The sequence below is a fragment of the Sorex fumeus genome, unplaced genomic scaffold, assembly GCF_029834395.1.
Source record: "Sorex fumeus unplaced genomic scaffold, SorFum_2.1 ptg000128l, whole genome shotgun sequence".
In the NCBI taxonomy this organism is placed as follows: domain Eukaryota; kingdom Metazoa; phylum Chordata; class Mammalia; order Eulipotyphla; family Soricidae; genus Sorex; species Sorex fumeus.
In genome coordinates, this window is record NW_026606185.1 from 23,966,288 (window position 1) to 23,982,729 (window position 16,442).

The 16,442-nt window shown below is 45.5% G+C and overlaps 1 protein-coding gene across 1 annotated transcript; it reads right to left on the bottom strand.

Annotated features, from left to right (window-relative positions):
- Nucleotides 1-1,980: 1,980 nt before the first annotated feature.
- TYMS (thymidylate synthetase) lies at nucleotides 1,981-16,320 on the bottom strand. The gene is made up of 7 exons (XM_056138441.1): nucleotides 15,897-16,320; nucleotides 13,465-13,538; nucleotides 11,442-11,616; nucleotides 8,656-8,757; nucleotides 7,268-7,443; nucleotides 6,790-6,861; nucleotides 1,981-2,118 (listed from the first exon to the last, which is right to left on the bottom strand). Exons 1-7 carry the CDS (start codon nucleotides 16,318-16,320, stop codon nucleotides 1,981-1,983), a joined length of 1,161 nt encoding a protein of 386 aa, XP_055994416.1.
- Nucleotides 16,321-16,442: the final 122 nt, after the last annotated feature.

Below are 16,442 nucleotides of genomic sequence, written 5' to 3' on the forward strand. Positions count from 1 at the left end.
TGCAAACCATAATGCCCAAAAGTAGAGTTTATGGGAAATTGTCTGACATGGAGGCAGGGGGAGGGTGGGGGGGGGGGGGATATACTGGGCAAGATTGGTGGTAGGGAATGTGTACTGGTGGAGGGATGAGTGTTTGAACATTGTATGATTCTAACTCAAACATAAAAGATTGTAACTATCTCCGTGATTCAATAAAATAAAATTAAAAAAGAACAGACAAGTTGAGAGCCATAAAACTTTATTTATTTTTTTTATTAGTGAAACACCATGAGGTACAGTTATAGACTTACAAATTTTGTGCTTGGGTTTCAGTTATACAATGATCAAGTACCCATCCCTCCACCAGTGCCCATCATCCACCACCACGGGTCCCAGCATCTTCCCCCCCCCCCCCCCATCCCACCCTGCCTCTGTGGCAGGGTATTCCCCCTTGTTCTCTCTCTCTTCTTTTGGGTACTGTGTTTTGCAAGACAGGCATTGAGTGGCAATCATGTTTGGTCTATAGACTACTTTTAGCATGCTCCTCCCACCCTGGGAGGGTCCTCACAACACCCTTTACTTGGTGGAGAGCCATAAAACTTTTAAGAGCATGGTCATGAACATGAGCCAAAGAGAAGTGATTGACAAGGACCCTGCTGGGATTAGGAAGGAATAATCTGGTTTGAGGACTATAGTTTAGGATCTAAAGAGAGATATCCTCTGGAGAGCCACCCTTTAAGCTTAAATATCTCTTATTGAGTCCATACAAAATGACTATGAAGATTATTATGAAGTAAATTTAAGATAACCATTTAAATGGATATGGACTAAGGAGAAACATGCCCTTTAGATGAAATTCTGCTCTTGAGCAGATCTGCTAGCAGCAGGAAGAGATCTTTGTCTTTGAAGAAGCTTCCCTGGAAGGGAGGACTTTACCTTGATTGTGTCATCTCACCTGTTTGTAATTGCTACCCCCAAGCTTGGAGGTTGGGCTCTCAACTAACCCTGGGAGACTGGAATGGGGGCAGACATAGACTGGAATGGGACAGAGTAAAAGTGGATGGGCAGAGGGAAACTGGATGGAGTGTGAGCCTGGTATGGAGACAGAGATTAGAATAAACAGAGATTAATCACCAAACAGCCTGGCCTCCACTCCCTCCTTCGTGTTTCTGTTGGTGGTGGCAACCGGCTGGGGTAGGGAGGTGGCTCATGGCCACAGAACGCATGTAGCAAGTAAGCCCACACACTTTGTGAGCACACAATTCACATACTATGTGTCTGTGTGTTTTAAAAATATCCCACAAATGAGTGCAATCGTTCTTTATCTGTCCCTTTTCCTCCGACTCATTTCACTTAGCATGATATTCCATGTCCATCCATGTGTGAGCAAATATGACTTTGTTTCCTCATAGTGTGACAGTAATATATTTAATAAATGGTTATAACCATAAAACTTTATCCTAAATACTCATATTGCAATGATAAAACACAGGGTTAGATAAATCACAGGAAATAGGGCAAAATATGGTTTAGTTGGCATTTCTAAAATATATTCACACCCTCTAAGCAGCATCCAAGTGAGAATACAACATATATTTATTTAGAAGAGTTGAATTCATCTATTTTAGGCAGGAATTAAGCAGAACGGCAATGCAGAATTATAAGACAAAAATGAATCAATGCAAAAATACTTTATTATAGCAACAGGCAACATATAAAACAAATACAAACTTTAAGTGTCTATAAAACTACACTATTCAATGTGATGGTGCCAGCACACTCAAATTTTGGGAGCATAAAGCAATAATAATATGAGCAAGGTGCTTGGTTTATAGAGGGCTGCCCTAAGTTTGACCCCTGGCATACTATATGGCCCACTGAGGCAGCCCCTTCCCACCTCCCCAAGATATTAACAGTATTCCACTAATCTCTGCTAGGAATCTCAAGAGTGATTCCTGAGCTCAGCGTCAGAAATATCCTTCAAACTCCTTTAAAAACAGGCTAAACTGCCATTTCCATTTTAATTGTCGGATGAGGATTGTACCCTTCAATCTGGAAGTCTTCAGCCTTGAAGTCATCAATTCTGTCAACTTTCCGAAGTATTTTGAGCTTTGGGAAAGGTCTTGGTTCTCGCTGAAGCTAAAAACAACATAAGACCATTATTTTGACCATATCCGTACAGTAGGGCACTTGCCTTGCACCTGGCTGGGCCGGCTGACTCAGGTTCGATTCCTCTGCCCCTCTTGGAGAGCCCGGCAAGCTACCAAGAGATCTCGCCCACATGGCAAAGCCTGGCAAGCTACCCATGACGTATTCCACATGCCAAACACAGTAACAAGTCTCACAATGGAGACGTTACTGGGCCCACATGAGCAAATCAATGAATAACGGGAGGACAGTGCTACAGTGCTACATGTCCTTTCATAAATTAAGTTTGACAGTATTATCTTACAGGAGTGTAATACTGCAAATATCTTATCTTCGGTTTTCTGAGACTCAACAAAGGACAACTTACTGATTATCTTGCACTATGCTGAGTAAAGGTATTTGTGCAATCAATCACAATGTCAGAGCTTGGTGGATCACCTGGAAGAAGTTCTTTTAATTGATTGATTTTGGTATAAGTATAGACTTTAAAGGTTGTACTGCACTTCAGTCACAGCACATATGCACCTTGTGTTTGTTATTACAGTTTGGTAATTCTGACAGTATTTCATTGTTCTTCATTATTGTTATAGCTATATGGTAATCTGTGACCACTATTATTACAATTTGTAATGGTTAGGGACCCCATAAACCACATCCACATAGATGGAAAACATAATGGATACCTGTGTGTTCCCTTAGAATTGACCTACATTCGTCCCTTCTTCCTCCCTTCCTGCCTCCCTACCCTATTCCCTGAGACACAACACTGATGAGGCCAATTACTCTAATTGGCTTCTGGATGCTCAAATGATGGGCATCACCTGTCTCTCACTTTAAATTCATAATAATAATAAATGTTTCTAAAAGTCAAGACAGTCTTGAAATCTAGGACTCTCTGGCCAAACAGCAAAGCTGTGAATGCCAGGGAGTTCTTAAAGGCAATTAAAAGAACTATTCCAGGAGCCGGAGCGATAGTCAGCAGGTAGGGCATTTGACTTGCATGCTGCTGACCTTGGGTTCGATCCCTGGTGTCTCTTATGATCCCCTGAGCACCACCAGAAGTAATTTCTGAGTGTTCTGGGTGCAGAGCCAGTAGTAGTAACCCCTGAGCATCAACAGGTATGACCGAAAAAGATAAAAACAAACAAAACAAACAACGCTATTCCAACAAATAACAAAATTGAAGCAGTCTTACTGTCAATATGGAGACAGATGTACTCCTAGCTACGCTTAGGGATCACTCTTGGCAGGGGTTGGGGATTGAACTCTGATCGGCCACATGCAAGGCAAGTGCCCTACTCGCTGTACTATCTCTCCAGTTCCTAATGTTAACTCCTTGTAAAGAGGAGTACATACTCAGCAGTGCTCAGGAATCACTCCTAGTGGGACTCAGAGGACCATATGGGGTGAAGGATCAATCTGGGAAGCTGTGTGGAAGGCAAGTGCCTTATGAACTGTACCATCACCCAGCCTGGAGGTAGTTTTAGTGATCCTGAGAGAAGATCATAAAAGCTGCAACACTCCCTAAAGCCAAAGTCTGTCACTGTCCACTGTCCTCCTGTTGTTCATCGATTTGCTCGAGCGGGCCCAGTAATGTCTCCATTGTGAGACTTCTTGTTACTGTGTTTGGCCAAGACAAAGTCTAATCCAAAGCATTATTTCAGTTTTGTTCAATCCTTTAAGGTTGAGAGGTAGAAAAACTACTGGACTCTGAAGATAGTCAGTGGCTACTTCATGAGGTTTAAGAGATCAAAGCGCAAGATGAAGTATTGATGTAGAAGTGGCAACAAACTCTCCATTTCATCTCATATCACTGATGAAGGTGTCTACACGAAACAATAGTTTCTATGTAAACAAAACAGCCTTACATAGAAAGTGCCATCTAGGACTTCCATAGCTAAAAAGGAAAGTCAAAGCCTGGTTTCAAAGCTGCAAAAGTGAGGTTGGAGCAATAGCACAGCAGGGAGGGCGTTTGCCTTGTATGCGGCCAACCCGGGTTCGATTCCTAGCAACCCATATGGTCCCCTGAGCACAGCCAGGAGTAATTCCTGAGTGCAGAGCCAGGAGTAACCCCTATGCATCGCTGGGTGTGGCCAACAAAGAAAGCAAACAAACAAACAAACAACCTGCAAAAGACAGGTCAACTCTCCTACTGGGAGCTGAAGCCTGTGCTCATCAACATCCCCCAGACATGAGGGCCCTTTCAGAACTATGCTTTCTACTCTGCCTGTGCTCTCCAAATAAATGAAACAAAGCTGGGAAGGCAGAATACCTGTTTACATGGTCTATCAGTTTACTGAAAACCTGAAGTTCACTTTTGAGAATTTACTGCTCAGAAAAAGATCCTCTTCAAGATATTACTATCATTGATAATGCATGCAGTTAGCAAGAGCTCTGATGGAGATGTAAGAGAGATCAATGTCATTTTCGTGCCAATAAACACAGTATCTATTCTGTGGTCAATGGACGAGAGTCATTTCAACTTTCAAGTCCTATTAAAGATACGCATCTCATAAGTTTTTTGCTGTCAGTGCTCTCTGATGAGCTGGGTGATCTTCTGGAAAGGATTCCTCATTCCAGATACCTCAAAGAATACTTGTGATTCAAGGAAGGTCAAAATATCCCCATTTGCAGGAGCTTAGAAGAAAAGGACATCCTCATGAATATCACTGAGGGTTTTAAGAGTTCAGTAGAGGAAGTACTGCAGATGTGGAGAAAATTCCAAGAGAACTAGAATTAGAAGTGGAGTGTGAAGATGTGACTGAATGGTTGTGATTTTATGATACTTTCAGGGATGAGTATAACTACTTTTTTTAGGAGCCTCCCAAGGGGTACTCTGGGGACCATTCTTGGACAGCCGGGCTGGATGGTTGAATGCCTGGGCCAAGGATGTGGTGACACGCAGGCCATGGGAACCACCAGGGCCACATTGTTAAGCTTGGGGGGTTCACATGATGCCAGAGTACCAGCATGCAAGGCATGTACCCTAGCCCCTATACTATCTCCCCGGCCCCAAGGAGCATGTTTCTTGAGATGAGATCTACTCTTGGTGAAGACACTAACACTGCTGAAATGACAACAATGGATTTTAGTATTACATAAATGTAGTTGATAAATAGCAGCAAAATTTAAGGCTGACTCCATTTCCAAGTTCTACTGTGAGTAAAATGCTAGTAAAAAAATCTCTTATGAAAGGAAATCAATACATGTGGCAAACATCACAGTTATATTTAGAAACTGCCAACCAGCCCACCCTTCAGCAACTACAACTGTGAACAGTCAGCAGCTATCAACATGAAGGTAAAACAGCAGCGACTTGTTAGAAGTGCAGAAGATCTATTATTTTTAGCATCAAAGTGCTTTCAAACTAAGGTTTTTTGTTTTTTTTTTTTTTAGGCATAAGGCTCTTGCTACAGCAGAGCTTCTCAGCTGTGGCTTCATCCAACCTTGTTTCTTTCTGTGGACCTCACCCCTTCACCAAGTGGCCCCTAGTCTTGTGTGGCCTCCCACAATTATCTGACCATTGTCCTGTGGATGGAGATATCTTAGGAATATCTTGGGAGCCCAGAGTGAGAAACCCAGAAGGGCTAGACTCGTGTAAATAAAACTTTTCTATGGACAAGGGAAAAAAATTACGACTTACTTTATCACGTTTTATTAAGTTTTTGAAAATTGAGCTAATTTTATTTCATATGACTGTATATTCCAGGGGATCTTGAGTGGTCACCATTTTCTATGGGAGCGGAATATGATACCATTCTTATTGGACAACAAAGATCACTGATTACAGATGAGATAAAATAAGGAAAAAGCTCGAAATACTGCAAGAATTAACAAAATATGGGGCTGGAGCAATAGCACTGGGGGTAGGATGTTTGCCTTGCACGCCGCCAATCCAGGGTTCGAGTCCCAGCATCCCATATGGTCCCCCAAGCACCGCCAGGAGTAATTCCTGAGTGCAGAGCCAGGAGTAACACCCCCCCCCCCAAATAAAAAGAAATAACAAAATGTGACCAATGCACAGTGATCATATGCCAGTGGAAAAATGGTGCTGACAGACTTGCTTCTAAGCAGGGCTGCTATGACCTTCAAAGGTGAAAGCAGTATCCGTGAATCAGAACAGAGGGCAGACTGTCTTGGGACAGTCAGCGATTTGTACTCAGTTTCACTGACTTAACCAAAAGCAGATTGAAAATACATTAGTGACACCTATGATGGCTGTGCCTGTACCCAACACGCAGACCCCTCTTGTCATTATTCCTTAAAAAAATATAGCGTACCAGTAATTTATCTGGTATATACATGTTATTGCAACCATGCGAGAGGATGTGTAAAGGCTACATGTAACCACATTTTATGTAAGGGATTTAAATGTAAAGGAGTTTGGTATCTACAGGGGTCCTAGAGCCAAGCTTCTGGATGAGGACTTAGTGCTCTACAGCACCCACTGTGTTAAGTGTTGCGGCCACTGACAGGTGAGTCGGCCTCATTCTTGTTACCACCTCCTGTCCCCACACTAAAGTCCTAGAGTCGGAGCAGTCACCTTCCCTACATCACAGACTTTCCTAAGACATGTTTCATAAATGAGCCCTACTTTTTAATCACGAATCAATTTTTCACCAAGAGGAAGCACCAAATTCCAAAGTGTGACAGATTTCTTACCTGTACTTTCAGTGGCTCAATGTGGTTCAGGTAAATATGTGCATCTCCCAAAGTATGTACAAAGTCACCTGGCTAAATCCCATGGGAGAGAGCAAAACAGGACATGTTTTAGTACCAATTCCTTTAAAACACATCATTTAAATACATTGCATAGGATGCATATCTATCCCAAAGCTTTCCAGAAATTAACTGTGATAGTATTTTTAAAAATTGACAAAAGTTCATTTGTAAAGGTTGTCTAGTATGACAATCTATAGCAGATAAATCAGATAAATCAGATGCTCGGGGGACCACATGAGTACTGGGGACTGCATCTGGGTTGGCCATGTACAAGGCAAGCGCCTTACCCACTGTGCTATCACTCTGGCCCCCCATTTCTTAAACTAATTAGAGACTGCGATGAGTGCTCCACATGAAAGCAGCCAAGAGGCCTGTGCATTAGGCTGGAGATAACCTTTCCTTCCCAAGCGCAGCCCACCTTCAGGCCGGTGACATGTGCGATCATGTAGGTGAGTAGAGCGTAGCTGGCAATGTTGAAGGGCACACCCAGGCCCATGTCTCCTGACCTCTGGTACAGCTGGCAGGAGAGCTCACCATTCACCACATAGAACTGGCAGAGGGCGTGGCATGGAGGTAGGGCCATGAGAGGGAGATCTGAGGAGCCAGCACAGAGGGAAAAGAAAAGAGGCATGGTTTGGGAGGATACAATCACGGGGAAAGCACCGCAGGACAAACAGCCAAATCACAGGGTGGGGAGCATGACAAAGAGCCACTGGGCAAGGGGAGAATGACAGTCATTTCACCCCTATCCAAAAGCTCCACTTCAAACCAACCCCAGGCAGCAGCCTGTCTGCAGACTCTTGTGGACACCCATGGAAGGCAGGAGCAGCACTCTGAGCTGAGAGAACGTGCTCCTCCCTTGTGGCACCCCAGTACCCATCGGGAACAATTTCTTTAGCAGGCCCCACGGGAAACCAGCATCTCAGACACCACCCTGCATTCAAAGTCTCTTTCATAAATGCAAAAAGGTGGACATCCAGCCTAGGCAGTACTTACAAAACCTTGGCAGAGTTTTATTTTAAAATGGTTTAAAGTTTTAATATGATCTGAGCAGAAGTGGTTACCTCCTGTCAAAGGACTTCTGAGTCCCTACACGCTGGGGGTGGCCCCTGAGCATTGCCTGGTGTGGCCCCCAAATCAAAATACATATTGAGCTGCAAACTGACAGAAATGTAGGATTTTGTGTATTTGGGGGTCACACAGGGCAAGGGCCATTCTTGATGTAGTACTAGGGGGGCACCTCTAGTGTTGTTAGGAAGCATATGGTGCTGGGGGTTTGAACCCAGGGCTCCCACATGAAGACATCTCACCTGAGGTCTCTCACTGGCTCTATTTAGGCATTTAGGGCAGGGGTGGTGACACACTCCCTAGGTTACTTGGGGCCTGGGGGCCACTCCTGATGATACTAGGCCCAGTTTGAAACCTGAATGCAAGTGGGTCAACAGGGCCAGTCCTGGGTCATAGTAGGTCACACTTGGCAGGTCACGCTGTGCTGAAGATCAAACATATGCAAGGCATGCGCTCCAGCCCTCGGGGCCACCCCCAAACCCCCATTTAGACCACATGGTCCCCTTTGGAATAAGGGCAAGCAGAAATATAAATAAGTAAATAAAAGAACACTCAAATTAAGATCTTCCAGGTCCAGCTCCACTGCTGGAACGGAAAGTGAAGCCAAATATGATCTGCCCAGCCATAATGGCAATTCTGGGCCCGGACTGCTGATGGGGACCTCCAAACAACGTCACACTGTATTCCCTCATGCTAATGGTGGAGTTAGGACAAGAAGATGACAGGGATGCTATCAACCTTTTGGATTCCAAGCACACATGATGATTCTTCTGTCATCGGGGTTGGTTTTGATGGTGTCAATCACTTTTTGCAGCTGGTCTACACCTTGACCTGAATAATCTGCAGAAATGCCAGAAAGAGAGAATCAGTCAGTAATCTGGCTAATCACAACATTGCCCGAGGCAGCACAGGACATTGATCACAGCACCCTCCCACACCCCTTGCTTCCTACAAATTCCTCATGTTGAGTCCAGGGCCCTCACTAGGCTCCTAGCAGTGGCCTGTTGAGCCATTAAAGAGTCTATTTCTACATAAGAGTCCTCTGAATATTTTGTCATGCTGTCACTCCTTCCAATCTTACTTTGTCCCAGCGATCCCTAGGGAATGTGTAAATCTACAGAGTCATCCACAATTCTTGTCACACTTTACTGACAATCTACTTCACCCATGTTCCATAGAAGAATGAGACCCTTAATTAGAATATGCCACTCCATACAAGCTGTGACTAACAGTACCTTCTTCCAACACTTCTGTCTCATTACGGTTTAGCAGAAAAATGCCTCTGGACTTAGAAAGTACAGGGAAACTTCTGCAGTTATACCACTTTGCACCTTTCTCCTATTTCTGTTCTTTGGTCTTTGATTCATTGCTATCTTTCTGAAATGAAAGTGAAAGCTAAGAACTCTGGAGTTACATCACAACCACCACGAATTACGACCACGCTGTTATTCTTCGATTGCCTCGAGCAGGCCCCAGTAATGTCTCCTTCATCCTAGCCCTGAGACTCCTAAAAATCTCAGGAGTTACATATTCTCTGATTAAATTCCCCTTACTGGTGTCACTCTATGCTCTACTTCAATAACTATTTGTTCTTGGAAGAAAAGTCTTATAAGTATGATTCCAAAACGGTAACGGCAGACTCTTAATAACTAATGTATGGAGATGCTATTGTTTGCATAGCCTGACTGTGGTGGTCACTGTATAAATCCATGCCCAACTATGCACACGCACACACACAAATAAGCACACGGAAATGGAGAAATGTAGCAAGTTCTGTGGATTTTACTAATGTCAATTTATGGGAGCTATTACCTGAGAAGTCATTTGGGAGAAAACCGAGTTAAAGTTACAGAGACCCCTCTGCACCTTTTAATTTTCTTTTATAGACAGAATTACGTCAAGATAAAAAATTTCAAAACAAAGTACTGAAATTGACAGTTAAACAGTCATACAGTTCTAAAACTAAGGGTACAAGTTCATTAGGCTCCATAAATTCTCAATTAACAAATAATTGAACACCAGGCAGGATTTAAGACACAATTAAAGCTAGGAGAGCAATAGTATATTTGAGGGTGTTCAAGGACAGAGGTCAGTCATAAGCAGATGATTTATCTGCAGGAAAAATAGGACCCACACAACATCTTTTTCACAAGTATGTGTGCCAGGCTAAGATCAAACTAAATTGATCATTTTATGACCATGTCTAAGCATGTGAATCATGCGTGACATTACACGCATTCCCAGTGTCGAGTAAGTCATCACTGTCCATCCAGATCTTTTTTTAGCTTCTCAAACGGCAACTCTGTACTCATTAAACAAGTATTTTCAGTCTCTATGAAGTTGTCTACCCAAACTTTGCACAGCCCATTCAAACTTACTGAAGTTGCCAACAAAGAAAGTATCTCAAGATCACACATAAAATGCAGATGTTGTGACAGCACATTTGACGTCAGTCCGTACTCCTTCAACCAGAGATGAAAGTGACTCCTCTGGATATGAGTCATGCTTTTCTGATTACTGATAATCAGAACTTTTCTGATTACTGATAATCCAGGTAACACTTTTCTCCTCGTTTTTTGTTTGGTTATTTTTGGGTCATTCTAGGGCTTATTCTGGGCTCTCTGTTCACAGATCACTTCTAGCAATGTGCAGGGAACCATGTGAGACCAGGGATTGAACCAGGGTCAGTTACATACAACACCTTAACCCCTCTACTATCTCTCCCTCCCGCACTCCTGCTAGCAAACTACTTCACACACGTGTGTACAAACACACACATACCCACACCCACACCCACACCCACACCCATGTTAGGCATTTGCTTTTGCAAACACCATTCCAAGGACAGAACAGGACAGGAAGGTCAAGGATCAGGGCTAGGTTCTTGGTGCCAAGTGAGAAAGGAAGGGAGGCAGCCACCCAGAAGCAATGTTTCAGCTTCCTCTAGCACAGCAGAGCAGGAAGAGCGAGCTGAGAAGCAAACTGTCATAGCAGTGCTCCTTGAAAAGGGAGATAGACACAATTCCTAGGTGTCTTGTTTCCCAGATTAACTTCCTGCCTTCTTCCCAACACAGCAACCAACAATGTGACATCTGCTAATGAGAGGTCGAGAGGTTTAGTAAATGCCAAGCACCTAATACATGCCAAGGGTGTGCTCTGGATTTCCATGAGGTTTATTTATTTTGGTTTCTAGGCCACACCTGGTGGTGCTCTGGGCTTACTCCTGGCTCTGAGCTCAGGACTCCTGGAGGGCTAAGGTGAATAAATGAAGTGCTGGGGCTCAAACCTGGGATGCTGGAGCATGCAAAGCTAGTGCTTTACTTGTTAGACTATTGCTCTGGCTCCCCGTAAGGTTTAGTTGAGACTCTGCTACCGAAATCTGAAACAGCCTCTCAGGAGATGATCAGGAGATATATCAGCTCGCCAGATACTGCTTTCTTATCCCCTAGAATTTGTTTGTTCGCAACAATAAATTCACGATCTGACGGACACGCAGGAAACCTGAAGCATTGGTGCCTCCTCACCTGAATCTTTATCTTTGTATTCTGCTCCAAAATGCCTCCACTGAAAGCCGTAAACTGGGCCTAAATCCCCTTCTTCTCTGTTGGAGAATCCAAGGCTGTCCAAGAAATCTCGGGACCCGTTGGCATCCCAGATTTTCACTCCCTTAGATGACAGCTCATTAGCATTTGTGGATCCCTAGAAGAGTCAAGAAAGAACAGGCATCCAGGTGAATTCTGGGCCAAAGGGGCTGACCCCCCCAAAAGTCTCCCATCTGGTGTACTTTCACCCTCCGCAGACAGGGGCATAAGCCCCAACACCCCCGCAGGCCATCATGCCTTTACACTGGTCCCAGTTCAAACTTCCAGTCTAACTTCTTCTTTGGAATGACACTCCTAAAATCCTTCCCCCCCCCCCCATTTCCCTCAACTAAGGTCTCAATACTAAATTCTCCCCTCCATTATTTCAAGTTCATGTCAGTTTTGCATTGCTATTTAAAAACAAAACAAACAAACAAACAAAACAAAACCTGGCAGGGGCGGGGATATGGGGAGGTGGGGCCGAAATCTGTGGTACGCTTGGTGCACTCCAGCCTGTTGAGCTATGCTCCAGCTTAGGTTTTGTGTTTTTAACCAAATGCACTGTCTGTGGAGCCTCAAAATAAACAATACCTCACATGCCTCTGAGCAGTGTCTCTTAGATATGGTATGAAGAGTATTTCTACTGACTGGTCTGATGACTACTCCTTTTTCTGGGAAATGTATCAGACATACATGTGTTACTATAGTTATTGCCAGCTTACATTTGCATAGTTTTGGTTTTTGTTTGTTTGGGGAAGCACAAGCCTTATGTTTACTTCTCTTGTATTTTATTCTCACTAAATTTGATCCTGGTCATCCTAATCAGCATCTGGAAATGCATCCAGGTAAGGAACTGACTAGAACTCTTTCAGGTATGACTCGATATAGTTACAAGAATATGGAGACAATACTTAGGCTCTGTGCCCAGGAGATCTCTCACCTCCCTTCTTGGATCAGCTGCCTAACTCCACTAGTCAATACTATTCACATGATTTGCTGTCAGGATTAGGGTCACTGACAATTAAGACAGGCCAGGACAGAATAAGCTACCCCAAGAATATAGCACCATGGATGATGAAGCAATTTCTAAACCTCTTCTGAAAATGGGTAAGAGGTCTTACTTGGTCTGAGCCCACAGCAACCGCACTATGGAATGGACCCTATCATCTAGTTCAGCCTAGAACAAAGCCCGTCTTCTCCCCCTCTGACCAGCACTGGCAGAATATCACCGGTCTGGACCAGGAGTCAAGCAGGGAGAAAGTCAAGTCATTGCCTGTCACTAGCATTTGGGCCCTCACCAGAAATTACTTACTTGGTTCTTGGGAAGAGGCATAAGAGAGACCTTTCCAGTTTAAAAGATATACTATGCTAAGGCTGGCTGGGGTCTCTATTTAGTGATCAGTATGAGTACCTACTATGTGGCACTGCAATTTAGGCCCTGGGAAAAAGTGAACAAGAGAACAAAATTCTCTTATATGGTTACTTGCTTTACTTAGCATTGCTTTTTTACTTATTATTATCTTCCCTTTTGGGGAAGGGGGTGCTGCAAACATTATCCAGTTGGTGATAATGGTAAATCCAAGGTACATTCGGATGAGGGTATGGAAGGGTGATTATGGTCTTGTATTGGGAGGTCACTAAGCAGAGACAAAGAATGTGAGGAAGTGGCCCATGCTAAATGCAAAGGGAACAAGGTTCTGGGAGCAGGACCAACAAGTGTCAGAGACCTAGCTGGAAATGTCCTGATGATCTACAAATTTTCAGAGGTCGTCAGAGCAGGTGGCACAATGACTTGGGCAACAGCTGCTGAGGTCAGAGCCAGAATAGGGCACAGTAAGGACTCTGCTTTTCGAGTGTGAAATGTAAGCCATTAACAGCCAGAGCATAGAGTGCTATCATCTGACTTTAAAAAGGACATGTTCTGTGCTGAGTGTACCATCAACTTCCATTACGGTGACTTCCTTACCTTGATAAACCATAGCAACTCTTCCAAAACACCTTTCCAGAACACACGTTTGGTTGTCAACAGAGGGAATTCATCTGAAAGACAGTTCACCACATTAGTACGTGGAAATATTGACCATGAAACACAACTTCCTCTGTGGAAGCAAACTGCTCTGAGACCCAGGTCCTGTGAGCATAGGAATAAGTAGAAAAGCATGACTCCATGATGTGGCCACCTGCATTGGGTGCAGCCCGCAGTCTGCAACACCAAACACTGGCCATTCAGACAGTCTGTCCTTCTGAGTTCTAGGATCACCAGCTGCAGAACTGCACAGTGAGATGGAGTGGAGTCAAGGTGGGGATAATGACTGAACAAGAGCCAAATCTATTACACTATTGATGTGAATCCTTCACTAATATAAAGATAACACTTAAAATTGCCTTTGGACAAAGCCAGAAGACTCCCAGAGTTATCCCAGAGTTACCCTGTCAGGGAAAACTTCCTCAGGTATCTTTAGCCCAAACTGAAGAAGCACCTATAGGTGCTTGCAAAGACAACAGGTCAGCTTTGAAAGTATACAAAAATAGTCACTATTTAACCATCTGTATACACATCATTGATTCTCTTTAATCTTCAAAACAATTCTTGAGATATTATTATTATACTGGGGGGGGGGGGGAGTTGTATGTTTTGGGGTCATACCGGGCTGTCCTCAGGACTCACTCCTGACTTTGCATTCAGGGATCACTTCTGGCACTGCTGGGGGACTTTAGAGTCCTGCAGATCAAACCCAGGTCAGCTGTGTGCAAGGCAAATACCTTCTTCACTGTACTTATTGCTCTGGCCCCAAGATATCATTGTTTTAAAAGCAGCTGGAGGCATCAGAAAGTATGCATTAAGCAATACAGTTAAAAAAAAAATGTTGGGACTGGAGAGATAGCATAGCCTTAAGGTGCTTGCCTTGTGCACAGCTGATCCTGGCTTGATCTCCAGCATGGTCCCCTAAGAAGCATCCCAGAGCACAGAGCCAGGTGTGTGCACCTTCAGCACTTCTGGGTGTGGCACTAAACACAAACAAAAAGAGTAAAAGCTTATCTTTAAACTCAGTCCAGGTCCTGAGAAATAACAGTTGGATCCCCGTAATTTTTTACGTGCTTGCTTTTTCAGTAATGCCTACTAAGCAGTATTCCCTCCACTTTGAACATAGAGACGATGAAGACCAGAAAGATGAGCATGCCCAAGGTCTTGGCAGATGAGCTGGACTGAAAATTCCGTCTGTCAGAGGGAGGACAAATATTGCATGTTCCCACTGACCTGTGGCATGCAGTCACAAAACAAGAGGATGCAAGGTCTGAATGACAGCCATTCTGGGGCTGCCAGGGGAGAAGGGAGCTGGATGAGGAGGCTGACTGGTGGTCACATATAGGCCCTGGTCCCAGTCTTGGTGCAGAGATAACATACATCAAAATTCAAAGTCGACTCTACTGTTAGCATGTGATCCAAACCATTTGGATAGAATCAACTAAGAAGGCGGATGAGGAGAAAGGGGGAGACTTGGAGGGACAACGACCCTGGTGCATGCAGGCTGGGAGTTGAAACACAGGATGCCTGAGTTAAGAGCTTTGCCAATCACGGTGAATAAGCAAACACATTATAACAGTAAATCAAAAGAGAACTAGGTCTGTGGCACATTGGCAGCCCCTGAATTTGGGGCTGTAGGAAAGTGTAGAAATCTGCTGGGACCAAAGTCCCCAAGGCAATTGGGTCATGGGAGGGTGGGGGGGGAGGAGAGGGAGGGTGTTGAGGGGCTATTCCAGTCTCTGGAATCCACTCTCCACTCCTCCAACAAAGCCAACAGGCTCCTCCAACAGCGGGTCCCCCTCACTCCAGTAGGGTCACTGTTCCACAGTGGGGTGAAGGACGCGCCTCACTAGTTCAGGGGGGAAGGGTGGGCGTGGTCTGTCTGTAAATTGTCAGGGAAGGTCAATCCTTGGCCCCATTGTCCTGTGTCCAGTACAAAGTCAGACGCTAAAAGCCTCCGGGGACTCTTCCCCCCATGGACCCCTCCCGCTTTAGGCTTTCCATCCTTGCGGGGAGAACCGCAAGTTCTTCCCGCCAGACTCAGTCCGTCCCGCCCTCCTGCCACGTGACAGCTTTGCTCCAGGGCGCGGGCGGCCGCTCAGCTGGCGGGGCGCTGGCCTTGCAAGCGGCAGGCCTGGGTTCTCCCCGGACACCCCGTACGGTCCCCGAACTCGTCAGGAGTGACCCCTGAGCGTGGCCCCCAAATAAAAACAGCAAGCAAAGCTCTCCAGTTAAACCAGGCCGTCAGGCAGATCCGGGCGGACGCCCCTCTTCCCGCTGTCTCCGAGGAGCGTAGACGAGCCCCCTTTGGAGGGACTGCAGAACGGGGGGACCGAATGACCACCCCACCCCCGGCCCCGCCGCGGCCTCACCTCGCAGGCTGTAGCGCGCCTGCATGCCGAACACCGACAGGGTGCCGGTGCCCGTGCGGTCCTCCTTGCGCACCCCGCTGCGGAGGATGTGCTCGAGCTGCCCCAAGTACTGCCGCTCCCCGTGCGGGCACGGCGGGTCGGAGCCGGCGTCGGGCATCTCGCGGGCGACTGCGGGTCCCGGGCCAGGCGGTGGAGGCGAGCGACGGGCAGGGGCGCGACTGCACGTTGGCTTCCCGGGTCTTTTCGTTTTTCCCGCCGCCGCGAGGTGGCTCCGCCCCTTCCGTTGGGGGGTGGGGAAGGCTCCAGCTCCAGGAACGCGCTCCCTTGCAGTCCGTGCAGCCCTCGGAAGCCCGTGGGAGCCCGTGCAAAAACGTGATGAGCTTACTGCATCTTTAAAGTTGAGAACCTTTGGTCTGAATAACATCTAACGCGTGTCTGTGGGCGCTTTGGATGCGAAAACACTCTAGTTAGAAATTTTCCCAGTGGGACACTGCCATTAACTGATCTAGGGGAAGAATGAATTTGCCACAGGAGTCCCACTCCTGT